The sequence below is a fragment of the Lithobates pipiens genome, unplaced genomic scaffold (genome assembly GCF_037356315.1).
Source record: "Lithobates pipiens isolate NorthernLeopardFrog02 unplaced genomic scaffold, aLitPip1_a1.2 Scaffold_25, whole genome shotgun sequence".
NCBI lineage: Eukaryota > Metazoa > Chordata > Amphibia > Anura > Ranidae > Lithobates > Lithobates pipiens.
The window spans coordinates 50501204-50520398 of record NW_027507787.1 but is presented as its reverse complement, the minus strand read 5'-3'; the positions used below and the strand labels follow the sequence as shown (position 1 = coordinate 50520398).

Here is a 19195-nt window from a genome sequence, read left to right as displayed (position 1 = left end):
ATCGAATTTCTTCATCAATTTAGGTCGATATGTATTCTGGTACAAAAAAAATCCCCCCAAAAAATCCCAATAAGCGTGTATTGATTGGTTTGCACAAATGTTATTGCATCTACAAGTTATGGGATATTTTTATGGCATTTTATGGGTCAAGTGCCACCCCTGGAATCAGGAATCGGATATTAAATTTACCACAGTTGGGTCGCTATCGGGGTGTGGCCAGTGGGGTGACACCATCGAGGTGCTGTCAAGCCCCCCCATCAGTGTAGTGTGACTTTGGGCTCTGTTCCCTGCTCAGTCCAGCAGAAAACTCGGCAGCGCTGTGACAGGAGAAAGGCTAGCTGCGGGCTATCAGAGGTTTCCCCCGCTTGCCCCCCTTCTCCTGTCAGGGAGAAGAGACAGCGGCTCTCATCAGGTTCCCCACCCAGCTTCCTGCCTGCTCTGTTCCCTTCCTATTGGCCATAACTGAGGGCCAATCAAAGGAGACTAGGAAAGGAGAGCATCATGGGATATGTATTCCCAATACATGTACTGTATTCCCAAACAGGACAAAGAATGAGGAGTATGCTGAGCGGAAGCCAGAGAGAGAGCCACGCTGCCCAGCGCCACCAGAGAGAGAGCCACGCTGCCCATCTCCATCAGAGAGAGCCACACTGCCCAGCACCACCAGCGAGAGCCACACCCCCATATTTTTTTTACACATTTTGTTAATGTTTTTTTTATTTTTTTTATCTGAATTACTGTATTTACCAGAGTATAACACGCACAGGCGTATAACACGCACATACATTTTAAGAGGGAAGTTTCAGGAAAAAAACTTAAATTTGAAATAAGGAACTTTGAAGCAAAATAAAGGTCAGTGCCCAATGCAGCCTCACCATTGCCATCAATGCAGCCTGATCGATGCCCATCTACAGCCCAGAGGGGACAGGGAGGGGGGCGGCACAAGTGCCGACAGATTGCATACAATGTGTATCTCCCCCCTCCCTGTCCCCTCCGAGGCAGCTAAAATTGTAGTATTGGCGTATAACACGCAAACGCTATTTGCACCCAATTTTCTTGGTGAAAAAGTGAGTGTTATACACCAATAAATACAGTATATGTGATGGATCAGAACACAATAGTCTAAGTTGGTGAAGTAAAATTAGAAAAATATATATACATAAAACAATTTTTCAGAAAAAAAAAACAACCGATAATTGGCATGTGCATATGTATTTACCCCCTTTGTTATGAAGCCCATAAAAAGCTCTGGTGCAACCAATTACCTTCAGAAGTCACATAATTAGTGAAATGATGTCCACCTGTGTGCAATCTAAGTGTCACATGATCTGTCATTACATATACACACACCTTTTTGAAAGGCCCCAGAGGCCCCACACTGCCATGAAGACCAAGGAACTCTCCAAACTAGTAAAGGACACTGTTGTTGAGAAGTACAATTCTGGGTTAGGTTATAAAAAAAATATCCAAATCTTTGATGATCCCTAGGAGCACCATCAAATCTATCATAATCAAATGGAAAGAACATGGCATAACAGCAAACCTGCCAAGAGATGGCCGCACACCAAAACTCATGGACTGGGCAAGGAGGTCATTAATCAGAGAGGCAGCACAGAGACCTAAGGTAACCCTGGAGGAGCTGCAGAGTTCCACAGCAGAGACTGCAGTATCCATAGAGTTGGGCTTTATGGCAGAGTGGCCAGAAGAAAGCCATTACTTTCAGAAAAAAACAAAATGGCATGTTTTGAGTTTGCAAAAAGGCATCTGGGAGACTACCAAAATGTATGGAGGAAGGTGCTCTGGTCTGATGAGACTAAAATTGAACTTTTTGGCCATCAAAGAAAGAGCTATGTCCGGCGCAAACCCAACACATCACATCACCCAAAGAACACCACAGTGAAACATGGTGGTGGCAGCATCAGGCTGTGGCAATGTTTTTCAGCAGTCGGGACTGGGAAACTGGTCAAAGTTGAGGGAAAGATGGTGCTAAATACAGGGATATCCTTGAGCAAAACCTGTACCACTCTGTGTGATTTGAGGCTAGGACGGAGGTTCACATTTCAGCTGGACAATGACTCCAAACACACTGCTAAAGCAACATTTGAGTGGTTTAAGGAGGAAACATGTAAATGTGTTGGAATGGCCTAGTCAAAGCTCAGACCTCAATCCAGTAGAAAATCTGTGGTCAGACTTTAAGATTGCTGTTCACAAGCACAAACCATCCAGCTTGAAGGAACTGGAGCAGTTTTGCATAGAGGAATGGGCAAAACTCCCAGTGGTAAGACGTGGCAAGCTCATATAGACTTATCCAAAGCGACTTGGAGTTGTGATAGGTGGCTCTACAAAGTATTGACATTAGGTGGGTGAATAGTTATGCACATTTACTTTTTCTGTTATATTGTCTTATTTAAAATATAAATAAAATATTCAGCGCTAATATATATATATATTAGGGATGCACCGAATGGGTTTTTTGGTGCCGAAACCGATACCGAAAATGAAAAATACACTAGGCCGAAAACCGAAACCGATACCGAAACAGCACCGATACCGAAAATGACTGTTTTCAAAAAATATTTTTATACAGGAGATGGTCAGAGACTGGGGACATGGTACAGGAGATGGTCAGAGACTGGGGACATGGTACAGGAGGTGGTCAGAGACTGGGGACATGGTACAGGAGGTGGTCAGAGACTGGGGACATGGTACAGGAGGTGGTCAGAGACTGGGGACATGGTACAGGAGGTGGTCAGAGGCTGGGGACATGGTACAGGAGGTGGTCAGAGGCTGGGGACATGGTACAGGAGGTGGTCAGAGGCTGGGGACATGGTACAGGAGGTGGTCAGAGGCTGGGGACATGGTACAGGAGGTGGTCAGAGGCTGGGGACATGGTACAGGAGGTGGTCAGAGACTGGGGACATGGTACAGGAGGTGGTCAGAGGCTGGGGACATGGTACAGGAGGTGGTCAGAGGCTGGGGACATGGTACAGGAGGTGGTCAGAGGCTGGGGACATGGTACAGGAGGTGGTCAGAGGCTGGGGACATGGTACAGGAGGTGGTCAGAGGCTGGGGACATGGTACTGGAGGTGGTCAGAGGCTGGGGACATGGTACAGGAGGTGGTCAGAGGCTGGGGACATGGTACAGGAGGTGGTCAGAGGCTGGGGACATGGTACAAGAGGTGGTCAGAGGCTGGGGACATGGTACAGGAGGTGGTCAGAGGCTGGGGACATGGTACAGGAGGTGGTCAGAGGCTGGGGACATGGTACAGGAGGTGGTCAGAGGCTGGGGACATGGTACAGGAGGTGGTCAGAGGCTGGGGACATGGTACAGGAGGTGGTCAGAGGCTGGGGACATGGTACAGGAGGTGGTCAGAGGCTGGGGACATGGTACAGGAGGTGGTCAGAGGCTGGGGACATGGTACAGGAGGTGGTCAGAGGCTGGGGACATGGTACAGGAGCTGGTCAGAGACTGGCGACACGGTACAGGAGGTGGTCAGAGACTGGCGACACGGTACAGGAGGTGGTCAGAGACTGGCGACACGGTACAGGAGGTGGTCAGAGACTGGCGACACGGTACAGGAGGTGGTCAGAGACTGGCGACACGGTACAGGAGGTGGTCAGAGACTGGCGACACGGTACAGGAGGTGGTCAGAGACTGGCGACACGATAAAAGAGATAAGTGCAGACAGTGTTGCCCCCTGTGATGCAGACAGTGTTGCCCCCTGTGATGCAGACAGTGTTGCCCCCTGTGATGCAGACAGTGTTGCCCCCTCCTCACCCCTGGTGCCTCCCATGATGGGGGTGAATAGCGCAGGACTGATGCAGCCAGCGATGTCCCTCTGCAGTGAAGAGAGCCGTTTGGTTGAATAGAGCGCCGGGAACATCGCAGCTTTAATTTCAATAGCTGTGTGTTCCCCGTCGTGCGCCGTCACACACAGCCCCTCCCCCTTGTCCAGGCACTTTGATAGACAGATCACCTGTCCAATCTGGACTGGTGATCTGTCTATCAAAGTTCCCCGGACAAGGGGTAGGGGCTGTGTGTGACGGCACGCGACGGGGAACACACAGCTATTAGCTGTGATGTTCCCGGCGCTCTATTCAACCAAACGGCTCTCTTCACTGCAGAGGGACATCGCTGGCTGCATCAGTCCTGCGCTATTCACCCCCATCATGGGAGGCACCAGGGGCGGGGCGGGGGCGGAGTTCTGCCCCAGGCCCCGCCCCATTTTCGGCTCAATTATCGTCCGTTTTTTCCTTTCGGCAAATTGCCGAAAAGGGCATTTTCGGACGATATGTTTCGGCGGCCGAAATTTCGGTGCATCCCTAATATATATATACACTAAAGGCTAATGCAAGCAGACACTCAAGGTAAATTCAATCAATCCCTCATATAGCTAAAAACATGTGCTGTGCAAAAAATATATAAAATGTCCATAATCTATGGGAGACAATCCGAAAAGTTGCATAGATGCAGATCAATAGGTCTGATATTCAGTGATCCCTTCACCACATAAAAGGATGGCCTCTCGCCTCCAACCTTCGACCTTAAAGGTCACTATGCAGTAAACGATCGGTAGGACCCACACATCTTGCAACCATCTGTCTATTGCCAATCACTATACAGTGAATGGCACCATTCAGCCAGTCATAGATGGTGAAGTTGGCGGTGATTGCAGAGAGGGATACAAGGAGTATACATATGACTCTACTTTTGTGTATCCTGTCATCCTTAAAGTAGATCCCAATGTATTTTTTTTTTATACACTGGGTAGATCAAAACAAGATGCAATACAGAGAGCATTCGATTGTATGTTCTTTTTTACACATGGCCTTTTGAAACTTCGGATCCCGATATTACTACGATACGAGGACCTGTTGGCTTCACCGTTCGTTCACTGTATAGTGATTGGCAATAGACAGCACTGTTTAATTGTTTTTAGCTATATTGTCTTATTTGTTGTTTGCTTCACAATAAAAAAATAAAAAATCTTCCAAGTTGTGGGCATGTTCTGTAAATTAAATTATGCAAATCCTCAAACAATCCATGTTAAATCCAGGTTGTAAAGCAACAAAACACAAAAAATGCCAAAGGGGGTGAATACTTTTGCAAGGCACTGTATAGTACTTCTGGTTACCCATTTACAAAAAACAGTGAAAAGTAAACACCTTAAAAAAATAATTAGAAAAAACACACACACACATCGTGCCAAAGTCCATTACTAAAAAAAAAAATCCATTGTCAACACATCCACATCTTTTAGCAATGTAGACCCATCAAAATAAAAAACTGCTGGATTTAAACAAAGAGAATGGCCTAATATTAATTATAAATACCGTTCAATACACTGCCCAGTCGAAGTAGCTGTCAGCCTCTTATAAAGTTTGACAGGCTGATGGTAGCGGGGCTAGATAGCTCACCTGTACCCTCCATCCATGCTTAAACACCGGAGCCTCATATGTCAGGGCTAAATGGCCAGTGTGCACGAGGCCTTTACCGATCAAGTCTTTTAGGTCTCCAACAGCTCTGTGCATACCTCACCTGCTATCAGAGAGATCTCTGGAGCGAGAATCTGCACAGAAAAGAAGATTTTAATTAACATCCTCCAACTTGGAGACCCGCTTAGGAGGATGGAAATTTACAGTAGGGCCTTTGATTAAAAAAAACGGCTGGGAAAATGACAAATGGTTTCTATAGTGGGTTTGCTTATTTCAGTACAATGAGCAGAGAAGAACAATTGTTTTGCCAAGTTTTTAAGCATGGTGTTCTGAAAAATGTACTTGTTTTTTCTATTGCTCTAAATGTTTTAATGGTATGTTTTCTTTTTCATACATCATGGGACACAGAGTCAGGTTAATAATCATTACCTACTGGTTATACTCCATCTCCAGGTGAATAGACACTGGTAGACCAAAGGTCTTCAGACAGGAAGTGATCCCCTATATAACCCCTCCCACACAGGAAGCACTTTATTTTTTTTACCAGTGTCGGCAAGAGGGATGGTACGGTTTCTTTGAGCTCTCTGAGCTCTTCTGGTCTCTAGTCTCACAAACGGTTCTTAAATGAATCAATGGATTGACCGATTGGATCCATTTGACATAGGCTTTATATGCTTAGATAAATAGTACCCAAGACTTGCAAAGAAGACTCAAGATCCTATGAGGTTTTGCCTGTAAAGTGGCTTCCGGGCGTTGGACCCTGCGAAGCAGAATCCTGGACACCACAGCGCTAAGGCACTCTTGCAGGGAGCTGTACAGGTCTAAGGGAGTAGACCGTAAACATGAAAAGGGTACCCAGTCCTTGAAGGTCCTCAAGTGACAGGAACCTGCCGTGAAGGGTAAAGATTGGGCTCTTAGTTTCTAAGTTGCCCTGTGCCTGGATGGGTAAGTGAAACCCCTTTACTTATTATTGTGGGGTGTCCCAGTAATTATAACAATCAGTCAAGCTAGCTAGAGGCTGGACACCTCTGTGCGGTGACTAGACGGGGGAGTTTTGGGCTAGCTGTGGATGTTTGCAAAGTGTACCTTTTTTTCTTGTGTCTGGCTGTTTTTTACCTGTATGATGGCGCACGACGATGTGCCATTTAGCCTTGGATCATCAGGGCACACATATGTTCGCAAGAGTACCGCTGTGTACAGCAGTTTGTTTGGCAGGCAGGCATGGCGCACGTGGCTTCGCCACACATGCGCAGTGGTCTTTTATCTGGATGCACCAGGATTTGTGTCATAAGCGAATACAGTCACGCCCATTCGCTGGGACCACGCACGTGTTGGCACACACCCAGCTTATTTAAGCTGTGTAGGCCAAGCATGCAGTGCTTCCAGAAGGCAGCTGTGGGACATAGAACAGGCTCTGAACAGACACTTGCAGCTGTTAATTTTTCCTTACCTGGGTCACGTGAGTCACCAAGTATTGCTTGGCAGGTTAAAGGTGCTTAGCAGGATTTTTACATAGGGGCTTGGCGAGTCCTATTAAAAGGTCTCCCTTCTAAAGGTGATTTAATACTACACCCAAGTACTCTTTTTGTGGCTGGTAAATGTCTTAAAAAAAAGGAGCGGGACTAACACTACAGGGAAGGGCACACTGATGTTGTTAGTAGTTCCTGACGAACCTAGTCATTTCCCTAGTTTTGTATCCCCTGAAAAACCAGAGGCTTCCAGGCAATCTGAGCCGCTGCGCCTATCTGGTATTGTGCCTACAGTCAACGCTGCTGTTTCACCCTTTTTCACTAAGGATGAGCTGTCCTCGGCCCTAGTCGGGTTAAAGCACAGGATTGCTGGGATGATTGTCTCCATCCTGCAGGGTAGCAGGAAGAGTGACAGATCCCCCTTCCCGGAGCCTCCAATTCTGGAGCAGGAATGGGTTGAGGATGGGGTAGAGCTTAAAGCTCAGGACTCTGTGGAGGGCCCGGCAGATGAGTCTGCTTCAGAGCAATCTGGACAAGAAGATATTCAGTTAATGTCTGCCTCTCAGTCGCAGAGGCTTTTGCTCCTGACTCTGACTGAAATGGTTGCAGAGGCAACTGAGCCCCCCCCCCCCCTTCTTCCTCTTTGGGATCACTTAGGTCTCTTCAGGCCACACAATCTTTCCCTCTACAACCCCTCTTGGAACAGGCATCGTATGCAGATTGGGAACATCCTGACAGGATTTTTGCTCCTCATAAGAGGTTTTCCCTTTTATATCCCATGGATGAAATGTTCATTAAAAAATAGAGCATGCCAGCAATAGACGCAGCAGTCTCTTCCTTAAACAAGAACTCAACTTGTCCGGTAAAAAACGCACAGGGTTTGCTGTTGACAAGAAATTGGAGTCATTATTAAAGGCTTCCTTTTCTTTGGCCAGTTCGGCTATTCAGCCAGCTGTTGTAGCAATTGGTATCTGCCAGTCCGTAAAGGTCAAAATGGCCTGAAAGTAAGACAGATATTTCTCAAGCGCTGAGTTTTGCTATTGATACCTTAAAGAATTAAATACAGCAGGTTTCTCGTTTGACTCTCTCATCTGTACATATGCGCAGACTCTTGTGGCTTAAAGCAGTTGTATACCCACTGCATACTAGCTCATTATGAAATACTTACCTTAGAACAAGGCGTTGGTAACTCACCTGGTCTACGCCGAGGGAGCTGACATGTTGCCTTGGCGTGTCTTCCGGGTATTGCGGCTCCAGCGTGTGAGCAATGTCGTCTCTCCCGTGCATGCGCGCGGGAAACTTCTTTCCGGCAAGGTCCGGCGTCTGCTGGACTTTCAGCTGAGAATCCCATGTGCGCATGCGCCTCTGAAGTCAGCGGCTCATTGCAAGGGGAATATCTCCTAAACCATACAGGCCTTATTATAGGCTTACCTGTAGGCAAAAGTAATAAAATTGACTATACAACTGCTTTAAGAACGAGTCAGCCGAGCTTCCTTGAAAAAGTTATTGGCAGGTTTCCGTTTTTATGGGGAACATTTATTTGGTGATCATTTGGACAAATATATCCAAAAGATCTGCGGAGGAAAGAGTTCTCTATTTCCTGTGAAGAAAATCACCAGACGACCTCAGGGACTGCTTCTTCCAGTGTCTCAGCGTCAAGGCGGTTCCACTGCCAACAGGGTGCTAGGGCAAGTTGAAGGTTCAGGGCCAGATAAAGCCCTGGGTCCAAGATTCTTGTAAACCCAGCACCAAGCCCTCCTTTTGAAGGGATGCCCCCACTCCATCGAGTGGGGGGAAGGGTGCTGCACTTTGCGGGCATTTGGAGAACAATAATTCTGGATGCGGTTACAAGCTATAGTTGTGGGGGGGTCCCCCCTCAGAGGTTTGGATCCTCCAAAAAGAAATGTATTGCTTCAGGCACTACATCATCTAGTACATCAAGGAGTGATTTTAGAGGTTCCGGTATCTGAAAGGGGCACAGAGTTTTACTCAAAACTATTTATGGTTCAGAAACCAAATGGGGACATAAGGCCCATTTTGAGCCTAAGATCCCTGAACAAGTATCTACTGTTACAGTCCTTTCGGATTGAGTCTGTCTGCTCAGTAGTAGCCTCACTCTAGACTAGAGGGAGACTTTCTAGGCTCTATCGATATAAAAGATGCGTATTTACACATACCTATCTTTCAGCCTCATCAGAGGTTCCTACATTTTGCAGTAGAGGAACGTCATTTTCAGTTTGTGACTCTACCCTTCGGGCTGGCTACAGCTCCCTGGGTGTTCACAAAGGTCCTAGCACCAGTACTGGGTCTTGTAAGGGCCCAAGGAATCCTGGTGCTTGGGTATCTGGACGACCTCCTACTCAGAGATTACTCATTACAGGCTTTAGAACAGAGCATAATATGGACAGTGTGGTATTTGAAAAGCTTAGGCTGGATCATAAATACCAAAAAGTCAGCCTTGACACCAGCTCAAAGTCGAATGTATTTATGTCTGATCCTAGATATGTTTCAAGCAAGAATATTCTTGCCACCCGTAAGGATCTGTGCCTGAAGGTTCAGGTGCATCAGATAAGGGGCACCAGACAACCCTCCATTCGGCTCTGTATGAGTCCTCTAGGGAGGATGGTATCCTCCTTCGAGGCAATGCCCTATGCCCAGTTCCATTCCAGGCCTTTACAACAAGACATCTTGTTGGCCTGGACCAGAAGAGGAAAAGCCCTGGATTATCCAACTTGCTTCTCTCCCCGGGCATGCTTAAGCCTAAACTGGTGGTTGCAGGATAATAACCTGCGAAAGGGAAAATCCTTTCTCCTGGTAACTTGGAGAGTACTGACTACAAATGCCAGTCTCTCAGGCAGGGGAGCGACCCTAGTAAAGCTCAAAGCTCAGGGGAAATAGTCAGGGACAGAACAGATCCTGCCATTCAACGTCCTGGAATTAGGGGCAGTATGTCTGGCCCTACGGTCCTGCACGGTGGAGCTTCAGGACTGCCGCTCTGAAGGAGGTGAACCACATACTAGCCTGAGCAGTGGGACATGTGCCGATTATATCGACCGTCCATATCCCGGGAGTAGAGCATAAGCCGCCAGCAGATCTGCCTGGGGGAATGGTCCCTACACCCAGGGGTGTTCTAGGAAATTTGCCAGCGTTGGGGGTGGCCAGAGGTTTACCTATTGGAATCCAGATTTAACAACAAGCTACAGCAATTTGTGTCCCGAACAAGGGATCCTCTAGCAATCGGAGCAGACGCTCTGATAGTTCCATGGAGACAGTACTCCCTGGTTTATGCTTGTCATATTAGTTCTAATGGCTATTGTTTAGCAGGGTGTCCCCCTCCCCTCAAGGCTATTGTTCTGGGATGTCCCAGTAGGTAATGAATATTAGCATGACTCTGTGTCCCATGAGGTATGCAAAGAAAATTATTTTACAGGTAAGTATGATGAAAAAAATCCTATTTTTAGGACTAAGGGCCGGTTCACACTTGTGCGATGTGAGAATCCTGCGAATCCACTGCGGTTCCCGCATCGCACCTGACACACACGGCAGTTTACACTGCCATATGCGAACCGCGGGGGAGTGTTATTATATGTTAATGACACCCCCATTTCAGCTCACGTATCGCACTGCAAACTCACAGTTCGGACATGAATTGGATCGCATATGTGTGAACACACATGCGATCCGATTCTGGTTCGAACAGAAAAAAGGGTCCTGTGCATGTTTGGACCGAATGCAGTGCGATATCAGCCATACTATCTGTATGGCTGATATTGCACCGCACAGACATTGCATGTAATGTGAACAACAGTGCTCTGCGAATTACATGTGATGTCTGGCATCGTACAAGTGTGAACTAGCCCTTACACAAAATGTAAAATTAGATACATGGGTTTTATTTACGTTGTGTGAATCTTGTGTCACAAAATGTATTGATAGAGCCCTAATTGAAGAAATAATAAATTTTTATCATGTTTTTTTTTTTTTTTAAATACTGTAAACAAAATTGTGGAACACCATTTTTCCACTGTTGGGGAAAAAGTAATCGTTCTGTAGGATAATCTTCCAAACTAAGGTGATAATCAGGTGCATCTGTTTGGACACAGTTAGGCCTCATTGCAGCCATTCTGGGTCAGTATGGGCCTCGCATAGTTTGACCCTTTACCTCGAAGTCAAGCTTCTAGCACAAAGATTAAACAAACGTGTAACAATGCAATCTAAGAAATTTCCTGAAGTGGTCAGAATAGAGTTTCTGGGGTTTGTTAGTTTGCACATCACTGCAAAGCCATATCTGGGACTTCTCAAAACTACAGAGAGGGCCAGGGCCTTCATCCAGACCAGCTCGCTTTAATTTTGCAAACACTCAAAAAAACAGTATATATACTATATGCAATTGCGCAAAAAACATAGTAGCATAACAATAACATAAGGAGTCCTCACTCACCTCTTTTATTATTTCACTTATTCTCCTCTGTATTTTTTTTCCTCCTTCTCACATCACTGTGTGAAGTGGAGGGCTAACGTCATGCAGAAACATTGCTAGAGCCTCACTGGCTGATATTTCAGAAACTGGCGCTACTGTACAGCCATAGGCTGCCTTTCAGCAATGCAGTGGTGCTGAGGCTGAGCCGCGTTGCTCACTATGAAGTGAGGTGATGGGCAGTGTGGATGACAGGTCTCCCCCATATCTGCCACCCAGATGAACCCACCCCCCCACCGGCCAACCCCAATGGCCACCCAAGCACTGCCCTTCACTGGCTATTAGCCATTCTACTTTATTTCTCTTATAGGCAGTACAGCGGTGCTCAAATTAATGGCTGGCAAGCTGCGTAGCCATTACTTGACAGGCTGTCCTTGAAACCGGCCCGCAGAGCCATCAGCCCACTGGGAAACTCCCGATAGTCCCGATGGCCAGTAAATGCCTGGTGAGGGCCAGAAAACGGGGTGTCCGAAAGATGTAAGACAAAAATGGTCTTTGCCAGGAACCAATACGACAGAAATCATTAACCAAGGAGATCATGTATGTTTGTCTCCCATTTACAAGGAAAAACTTGGATGATACTCTTTTCAAAGAATGTTGCATGGTCAAAAGTGGCAAAATGTAAATTTTTTATTTTTTTTTTCAAAATCGTTTTTATTGAGTTTCTCATTATCAGTCAACATTGCCCACACAGGGGCCGAACATTACCCACGCAGGGGCAAATTCTCTGATGCAGCAAAGGCCATACCAGGCATAACATATAAGATAACCAGTTTGTTCCTGGGGCAGCAACATACTGCAACAGGACAGACCATCAACAATTAAAACCTTACTTAACTATACCCCTATGTGGGGAGAGGTTCAATGCCGAAGAATCTGTGCTCACTCTTATAATGGAGATATAATAGGACATAAGGGTACTCAGGTCAACCCACTGTCACTCTACAATCATTATGTTAATCTAGGAGGGAATTACTGCATCAGTTGCCGTAGTATTGTCTTCCAACCAGCAGGTCCACACCTTTTCAAATTTTTGCGGGCAACTCCTGCCCGAATAGGTAGCTCTATAAAGGGGCAAACTGGCGTTCACCAGGTTTTTCCAGAACCCAACAGAGGGGGGAGATGATTGTTTCCAGCTCATTGTGATGGCCTTGCGTGCATAGTACAGTAGTAAAGATATGAGTATCTTCCTGGCTCTGAGGACGGAGATTTGTTCCACTAGCCCCAGCAGACAATATTTAGGGTCATAAGGGACACAAGTCTTAGTGGTCTTAGCCACCACATGGAGAACTTCCTTCGGCAAAGTGTAAATTTGGGTTACATTTTGGCTTCCATGATAAACCGTCAATAAAAATAACATAATACCAATAGTAATTTAAGTTATCAGTAGTGGTCTGGCCTTAGAATGTTTTATTACCTTAGGACCCAGACAACTTGCCCAGTATGAACCACAAGCTGCAATGAGCTGAGCTTAGTTTGGTCATACAAGAATACATTGACATCAAAGCGAATGCAATCACTTTCATTGCTCTTTATTTCTCAGTATGGTTCTGGTATTAAACCCCCAAACAAGCCCTATAAAAAAAAAACTGTGACAAATGTAATTTTTTAGGTTGCATGGTATACATGCAGTAGTTTATTAAATGCATATTTTGATGGAAAAAAAATACACTAAAATAAATTTAGTGCACAAAAACACCATATAATATGTAATGGAGTAAACATTTTAAAAAGGTAAAAAAACAAAAAACAAACAAAAAAGGTCTATAGCCCAGGGTGCAGGGGACTAAGCTGTTTAGGAGAATGAAGGTCTACTTTAGGTTGAGTAGCACAATGCCAGGATGCTATAATGATTATTATGGATTGTAGAGGTTTTTTATATATGACACAATAACTCCCTTTTTTTTACTTTTTCTGCAGATTTATCGGGCTGTTGTTTGAATGCTTATCCAACTGGTCTGTACTTGGCCACAAGTTCAGTTTCTGATAAGATCACCTCCATCTCTTTGGCTAATAATGAGTTAAAGGGTATGACAAAGAAATTCTTTACTGTTTATCAAAACATAGAAGGTAAGCAAAATTTAATTTAGTTCTAAAATTATGTTATTCTTAAAATAAAAACAAAACACAAACCAAAAGCAAATAACATGTAGTTGCCACCTCCCTCTTTTTTTGCAAACTGTATATCTGCATAAATCTGTGGTTATAATTTTTCCATCATATTTGTGTTGGATCAGATTATTTTAGGTTTCTTATTTACCATAACCTGTGCTAAGTATAATAAGCGTTTAAAGGATTAGTTCACCTTTCTTTGCATGTTACACCCATGCTTAGGGTGTAACATGCGGCAAGATTGCATACATGAGCCAAGGAATCAACTTACATTTGTTTTCTTCCAGGAATCCTCATGTGCATCTCATGTGTCATTTTGTTTCTTTTTAAAAGTAGCTCTTTGGTGTGTCCCTATGCCCCAGACATCCACGTCACAGCTCTCCACTGTCTGCTCAATCCTAGAACCACATTTCCCATCTGCCACCTGAGGAGATGCGTTCCTCAGGGTGCGCCTCCTTCCCCCCCGGGTGCGATCACAGAGGCTCTAAGCTGATGCTGAGCCAGCTTCCTGATGTCCTTCCCAACCCCACAAAGTGACGGACTCACATCAAAGTGAGAACAGACTGGAGAAGAGTTTCTCCGGTCTGTGTCTCAATTGTACAGGCTGGTGCTGAAGGAAATGTATTTTCTTCCTGAGCCCAAGTACAGTGAAAGCACACATTTATAAATTTATAGTAAAGATGCTTGTGCACTACTATGTGAACTATTCAAGCTCCACTTAATTTAACACTGAACGGCTGCAGCCATTAGTAAATGATCTCAAACACTAAGGCTACTTTCAGACTGGGGCCTTGGGGGCATCGGTGGTAAAGTGCCACTATTTTTAGTGGCGCTTTACGGCCGTTTTTGCGGCCCTTTTCAGGTGCTAGCGGGGCGCTATTTTCCCAGAGGAAATCACAAGACTGTGACAAAACCAGTAGGAGGAGCTTGATCGGGTGATGAGAGAGGTATTAGGAAGTGTTTTAGAGCTGGCATAGGACAGGGGAAACGCCGTGAAAACCAGGGCTGCAGAACCAGACCACAGGTGACTCTATCACCCCTCGCCACTATAACACTTTAAAAGGCTTTTTTTATTCATTTGAAATGTGAGTTGTATATATGTGGTTACAGTGGTTGCAGTTAAAAAAAATGTAAACGTTATCACGCTGTTGCATGTCTTTTGTCATTTCCCACATGTAATGTATATGAGGAAAGTCTCTGAACATATCAGGAGAAAGTAGTGACCTCTGAGCTGGGTTGTTATCGGAAGTAGGGGGTGGCCTGTATTCCATACAATTTTCCCATAAACCTGCATACGATAAAGGAAGCAAAGGATGATCTCTGCAGGCTATTGCTATCATTTATAGGCTTATTTTTAAGACCCTAAGGTGGGGGTTGTGTGTGCACAAAGCATGAAGACACAATTATCACATGGTTGATGTTAATATGGACGTTTGCTGTTTAGTTTAAACACTCATCAAGGATTAATTGAAAGTCACGGAGCACAAGCACTTTATTTTCATATATATGGACTGTTGCTGTTTAGTTGAATAACCCAATTGATGACTGAGTGTAATATCACGTAGCACAAGCACTTTATTTATAGTGTTTATATGTTGTTATTCTTTAGACATTTCCTTGATTGCGATGGCCATCAGCTGGTCCCTATTTAGGGGCAGAGATGTGCAGACAGGAGGTTGGCATAGTCTGCCCTAGAGTCACTCAGTGAGATGACACATGGTGCAAGCCTGTCCTGAATGGGGCAGAGTTACGTCCCGTGTCACCACGCCGCCAACGCGCGAGTGGCTGTCATCTGCGCTCCAACGTGGAATGCAGAGTAGAGGAAAACCCAGGTGGTCGAGTAATCCAAAGCCAGAAGGTATCCGGAGCCACCAGCCGCAATAGCAGGGTAAAGCTGAGGTCTCCCACGAGCCGGGAGTGGAGCAGAAAGCACCTAAAAAAGGTTTATCAAGCCCAAGAGGGAAAGGCCAATGTAATTTACAATATTGGGAAAATAAATAAACATTGGCATAGTAGATATAATAAAAAGCAAACGTTGAATGAACAAAACATGGCAGTATGACATCTAGTGGGGAGATAAAAGAATGACCACAAATTAGTTGTAAATCTCATAACAACATATAGGATTTGGTTACACATACAATAAACGTATATAAAGCACAATATTAGAAAGATCCATTTGGTGCCTGATGGTAATGAACATGAGCATCTGGTATCAAAGGAATGGGAATGGATTATACATTAAAGGACAATGCTCTATGACAGACACTGCTTGAAAAGGCAAGAGAGAAATATTGTATAGGCTAAAGGTCCAACTCGCAGACTCCTGATACAAAGCCAGTGACATAAGGCCTAAAATTGAATGCCTCGTTGAGGCCAGGTGCTATGGTAGCTCTAAGGTGGAATATCCATCTGAGTTCACCCTGCAGGAGTAGTTTATTGAAATCTCCCCCTCGTGGGTTAGCGCATATGTGATCAAGTGCTAGGAATCTCACCTTGGGGGTGGTATCCCCATGCACTAGTGCACTATGCTGGCTGGGAGGGGCGATCTCTTTTCTCAATATTAACAATATGTCGATAAATTCAACGGCATAGTTCCAATTTTGTTTTTCCTACGTAATAGCAGTCGCAATTGCAGGTCAGTAGAAATAACTACCCATCTGACTTCAATAACCTCTGAATATGATGATGAGTCCGCAATATGTAAGGTGTCCAAACCTGTATTTATTATCACTAGTCCGTCTAGTTTAAGGACAGTGTTTTTTTCATACATTTGTATCATTGGGTACCACATACCTTGTTATTAATCTTTGACCCTTGTTTATATATGTTGTCTTACTTATAATAAAATGTATATATTTTTATACTTATTCATTTGGTCTGTCTATAATAGACCCATAGGGGTCCCAACCGTGCCATTGGCACCAGGTTTTTTTTGTTTGTTACAAACAAAGCAAAGTCATGCTTCTTTTCTTTAATATTTCCCATTAAAGCATGTTAGACTATTGGTTCCTTACATTAGGATGCTTGCAGACATCATCTGTCACACATTTCACTTTCATTTTCTTTTCCCATTTACTCCTGCACAGTGTCCTTCACCATGCTGTATTATTTGATGAGCCCCAAATATTACTAGACAGGTAGAGGGGAAAGTGAAGGTGTGGGTGACAGACAGCCTTAATTCAGAGCAGATTTCTGACTGTTTTTTGAGAATAAGTTAGTCATACTATATTCTGCTGCACTGACTTTATCCTGTGGAACAATGATGGGGAAAGACACAGAGAGATCCTATTTTTCTTCTGCACTGCTGTCTATTTAATGACTGTAGCAAGGAGTGATTCCGCATGCAGAGTGGCTTCTATAAAGCCAATGGGAAATTACAAGAAGTGTCAGTTTGTTTCTGTCACATGTATTGTACAAAGCTATGCTGGATTCCTTTGAACCCAGCTCTTGTATACAGATGAGTATATAATGTTAATCCATTGGAACAATGTCTGTCAGAATTTGTTCTCTTTGTTTTACAAAGATGTCGTGAAGTCTTCTATTTTCAAAATGTTGTTGATTTTGGCAAACCAGAGTCCACGGTCAGTTCCAGAGCAGACAGAGGTATGTACAGAAGCTGTAGGCAGAAGCGTGGTTGAATAACAGGCCAGGGTCAGTTCAAGAGCATGCAGTGGCATAAGGAGTTTGAAGGTAAATGGCAGGAATTGAGGATTATGTTTACTATACTTCACTAATAATGTAGGGAAATATAGTAACGACAGAAATGGTCACCTATGCAGAGGCCTGGTTGGGAAGGACACTGGGGACAATAATAAGAGGTGTCTCTTCCAACTCCTCCTCTGGAGCACACCCTACGTTTTTTTAAGTTTTTGGCCTGTTTGTCTTGGAGGGATTTTGTCTGGGAAAATGGCATTCAGGAGGTCTGCTTATCATATCTGATTGAATGTTTTCTGATGGGCCGTTTGGGAATATAAGGACAGTGATGATTTCCTCCTGGTAGCCAAGGAAGGATTCTGGTCTTTCGGTGGAGCTGCGGTAGATTATATAAGAATTGTATATGGCCAAATAAAGAAGATATGGCCAAAAATGCTGATCATTGAAATCGACTCCCCCCATGAACAAATTGTATTCATGGACACATGTTGCGTTTTGGATTGGGCCATTCCTTCTGGGGATTTCCATGTAGCTGTTATTGTGGATTGAAGACAGCATGTAGACTTCCCTTCTGTCCCTCCACATCACAGCCAGAATTACTTTTCTGTGATAAAAAACTTGATTTTCTGGAAAAATGTCTAGGGTGCCAACAATTTTGGCCATGACTGTATGTAGTTTCTACATTCAGGGGGATGCAGCTGGGTCCTTCCCTTCGTACTCCATGAAGGCATATGTGGACCCTGTGGCTCAGTCACATAATTTATAAAATGTAACCCTATAACGGGCCATTTTGCTGTGGATAAATTGCTCAGCCTGCCGGTTAAAGCGGCAATCGACTTATCCACGGATATATGTTAGTTCTGGGTAAATAACTGGTGTAATTTCGGGGAGGGCACTGGGTATTGTGGTTATAATGTAAGAACCTCATTATCATCAAATATCTGGTTCTGGGCATTACTGCTGAGTAGATTGGCATGTGGTGGATGGGGTGGGTGGACCAATATGAATGTAAATCATTTTTTTTGTCCCAAAAAAATCTAAAATTCCTCCACTGGTCTCTTAATTCAAACGGATGGGAATAATACGCTGGGTTACTCAATATGATTTGTTGTGCATACAGCACTAAAAATACCACCTGCATAGCGCCTGTAAAGATCCTCTCCTGTCTCTCCAGTGTGAAAGCCTGAGGGCTTTCACACTGGAGCGGTGCGCTTGCAGGATGGTAAAAAAAAGTCCAGCAAGCCACATCTTTGCAGCCGCTCGTAATGCGCCCCCTTGCCCATTGAAAACAATGGGGCAGCGCTGCCAAACCACCAGCAAACCACCACTGCAGCGGTGCTTTGCACGCAGTTTTAACCCTTTTTCGCCTGCTAGCGGCCGAATAGTGATGCTAAAACTACGGTAAAGCGGCGCTAAAAATAACTCTAAATTAAATGGTATTTCTTGTCAAGATACTGCACTACTAGTGGATGGCACTGCGGTGCTGGGGTATGCCACTGCCTGCTCCTCACCAGAATGCCTTTGTTTGCCGGGCACACTATCCTCTTCCTCTGAGTCTGTCACAACTGACTCGTAATTGAAATCAGAGTCATTATCTGAATCTGAAGCTGAATCCAATACAGAGAGCTCCCTGTTGCTCTTGTTGGCCGCATTTAGAATTTGGTATGCCTCCTCAGTTGAAAATATTTTTTTAGACATGGTGGGTGTGATGAGTCTTCACAGACGTGTGCTGATAAGCCTGCACTGATGGGCACTGATGAGCCTACACAGATGGGTTCTGATAAGCCTGCACTGATAAGCCAGGCACTGATGAGATGGCACAGATGGGTGCTGATAAGCCTGCACTGATGGGTACTGATGAGGCTGCACAGAGGTGCACTGATAAGCAGCACTAATTAGCTACACTGTTGAGTGCTGATGAGGTTCCACTGATGAGACAGCACTGATATTCTGCACTGTGTGACACTGATGGCACTTATGGCCCTGATGGCACTGGCAGAACTGATATGTGTCACTGTGTGTCACTGATTGCACTGTGACACTG

General features: G+C 44.8%; 1 protein-coding gene across 2 annotated transcripts in view; it reads left to right on the top strand.

The window, feature by feature from the left end:
- The window catches only part of LRRC20 (leucine rich repeat containing 20), a 464508-nt gene that overhangs the window by 187230 nt on the left and 258083 nt on the right, over positions 1-19195 (top strand). For both annotated transcript variants that reach the window (XM_077454429.1, XM_077454430.1), the window contains one exon: positions 13303-13452. In XM_077454429.1, the coding sequence (XP_077310555.1) occupies positions 13303-13452 (150 nt within the window). The remainder of the gene's footprint in view (positions 1-13302; positions 13453-19195) is intronic.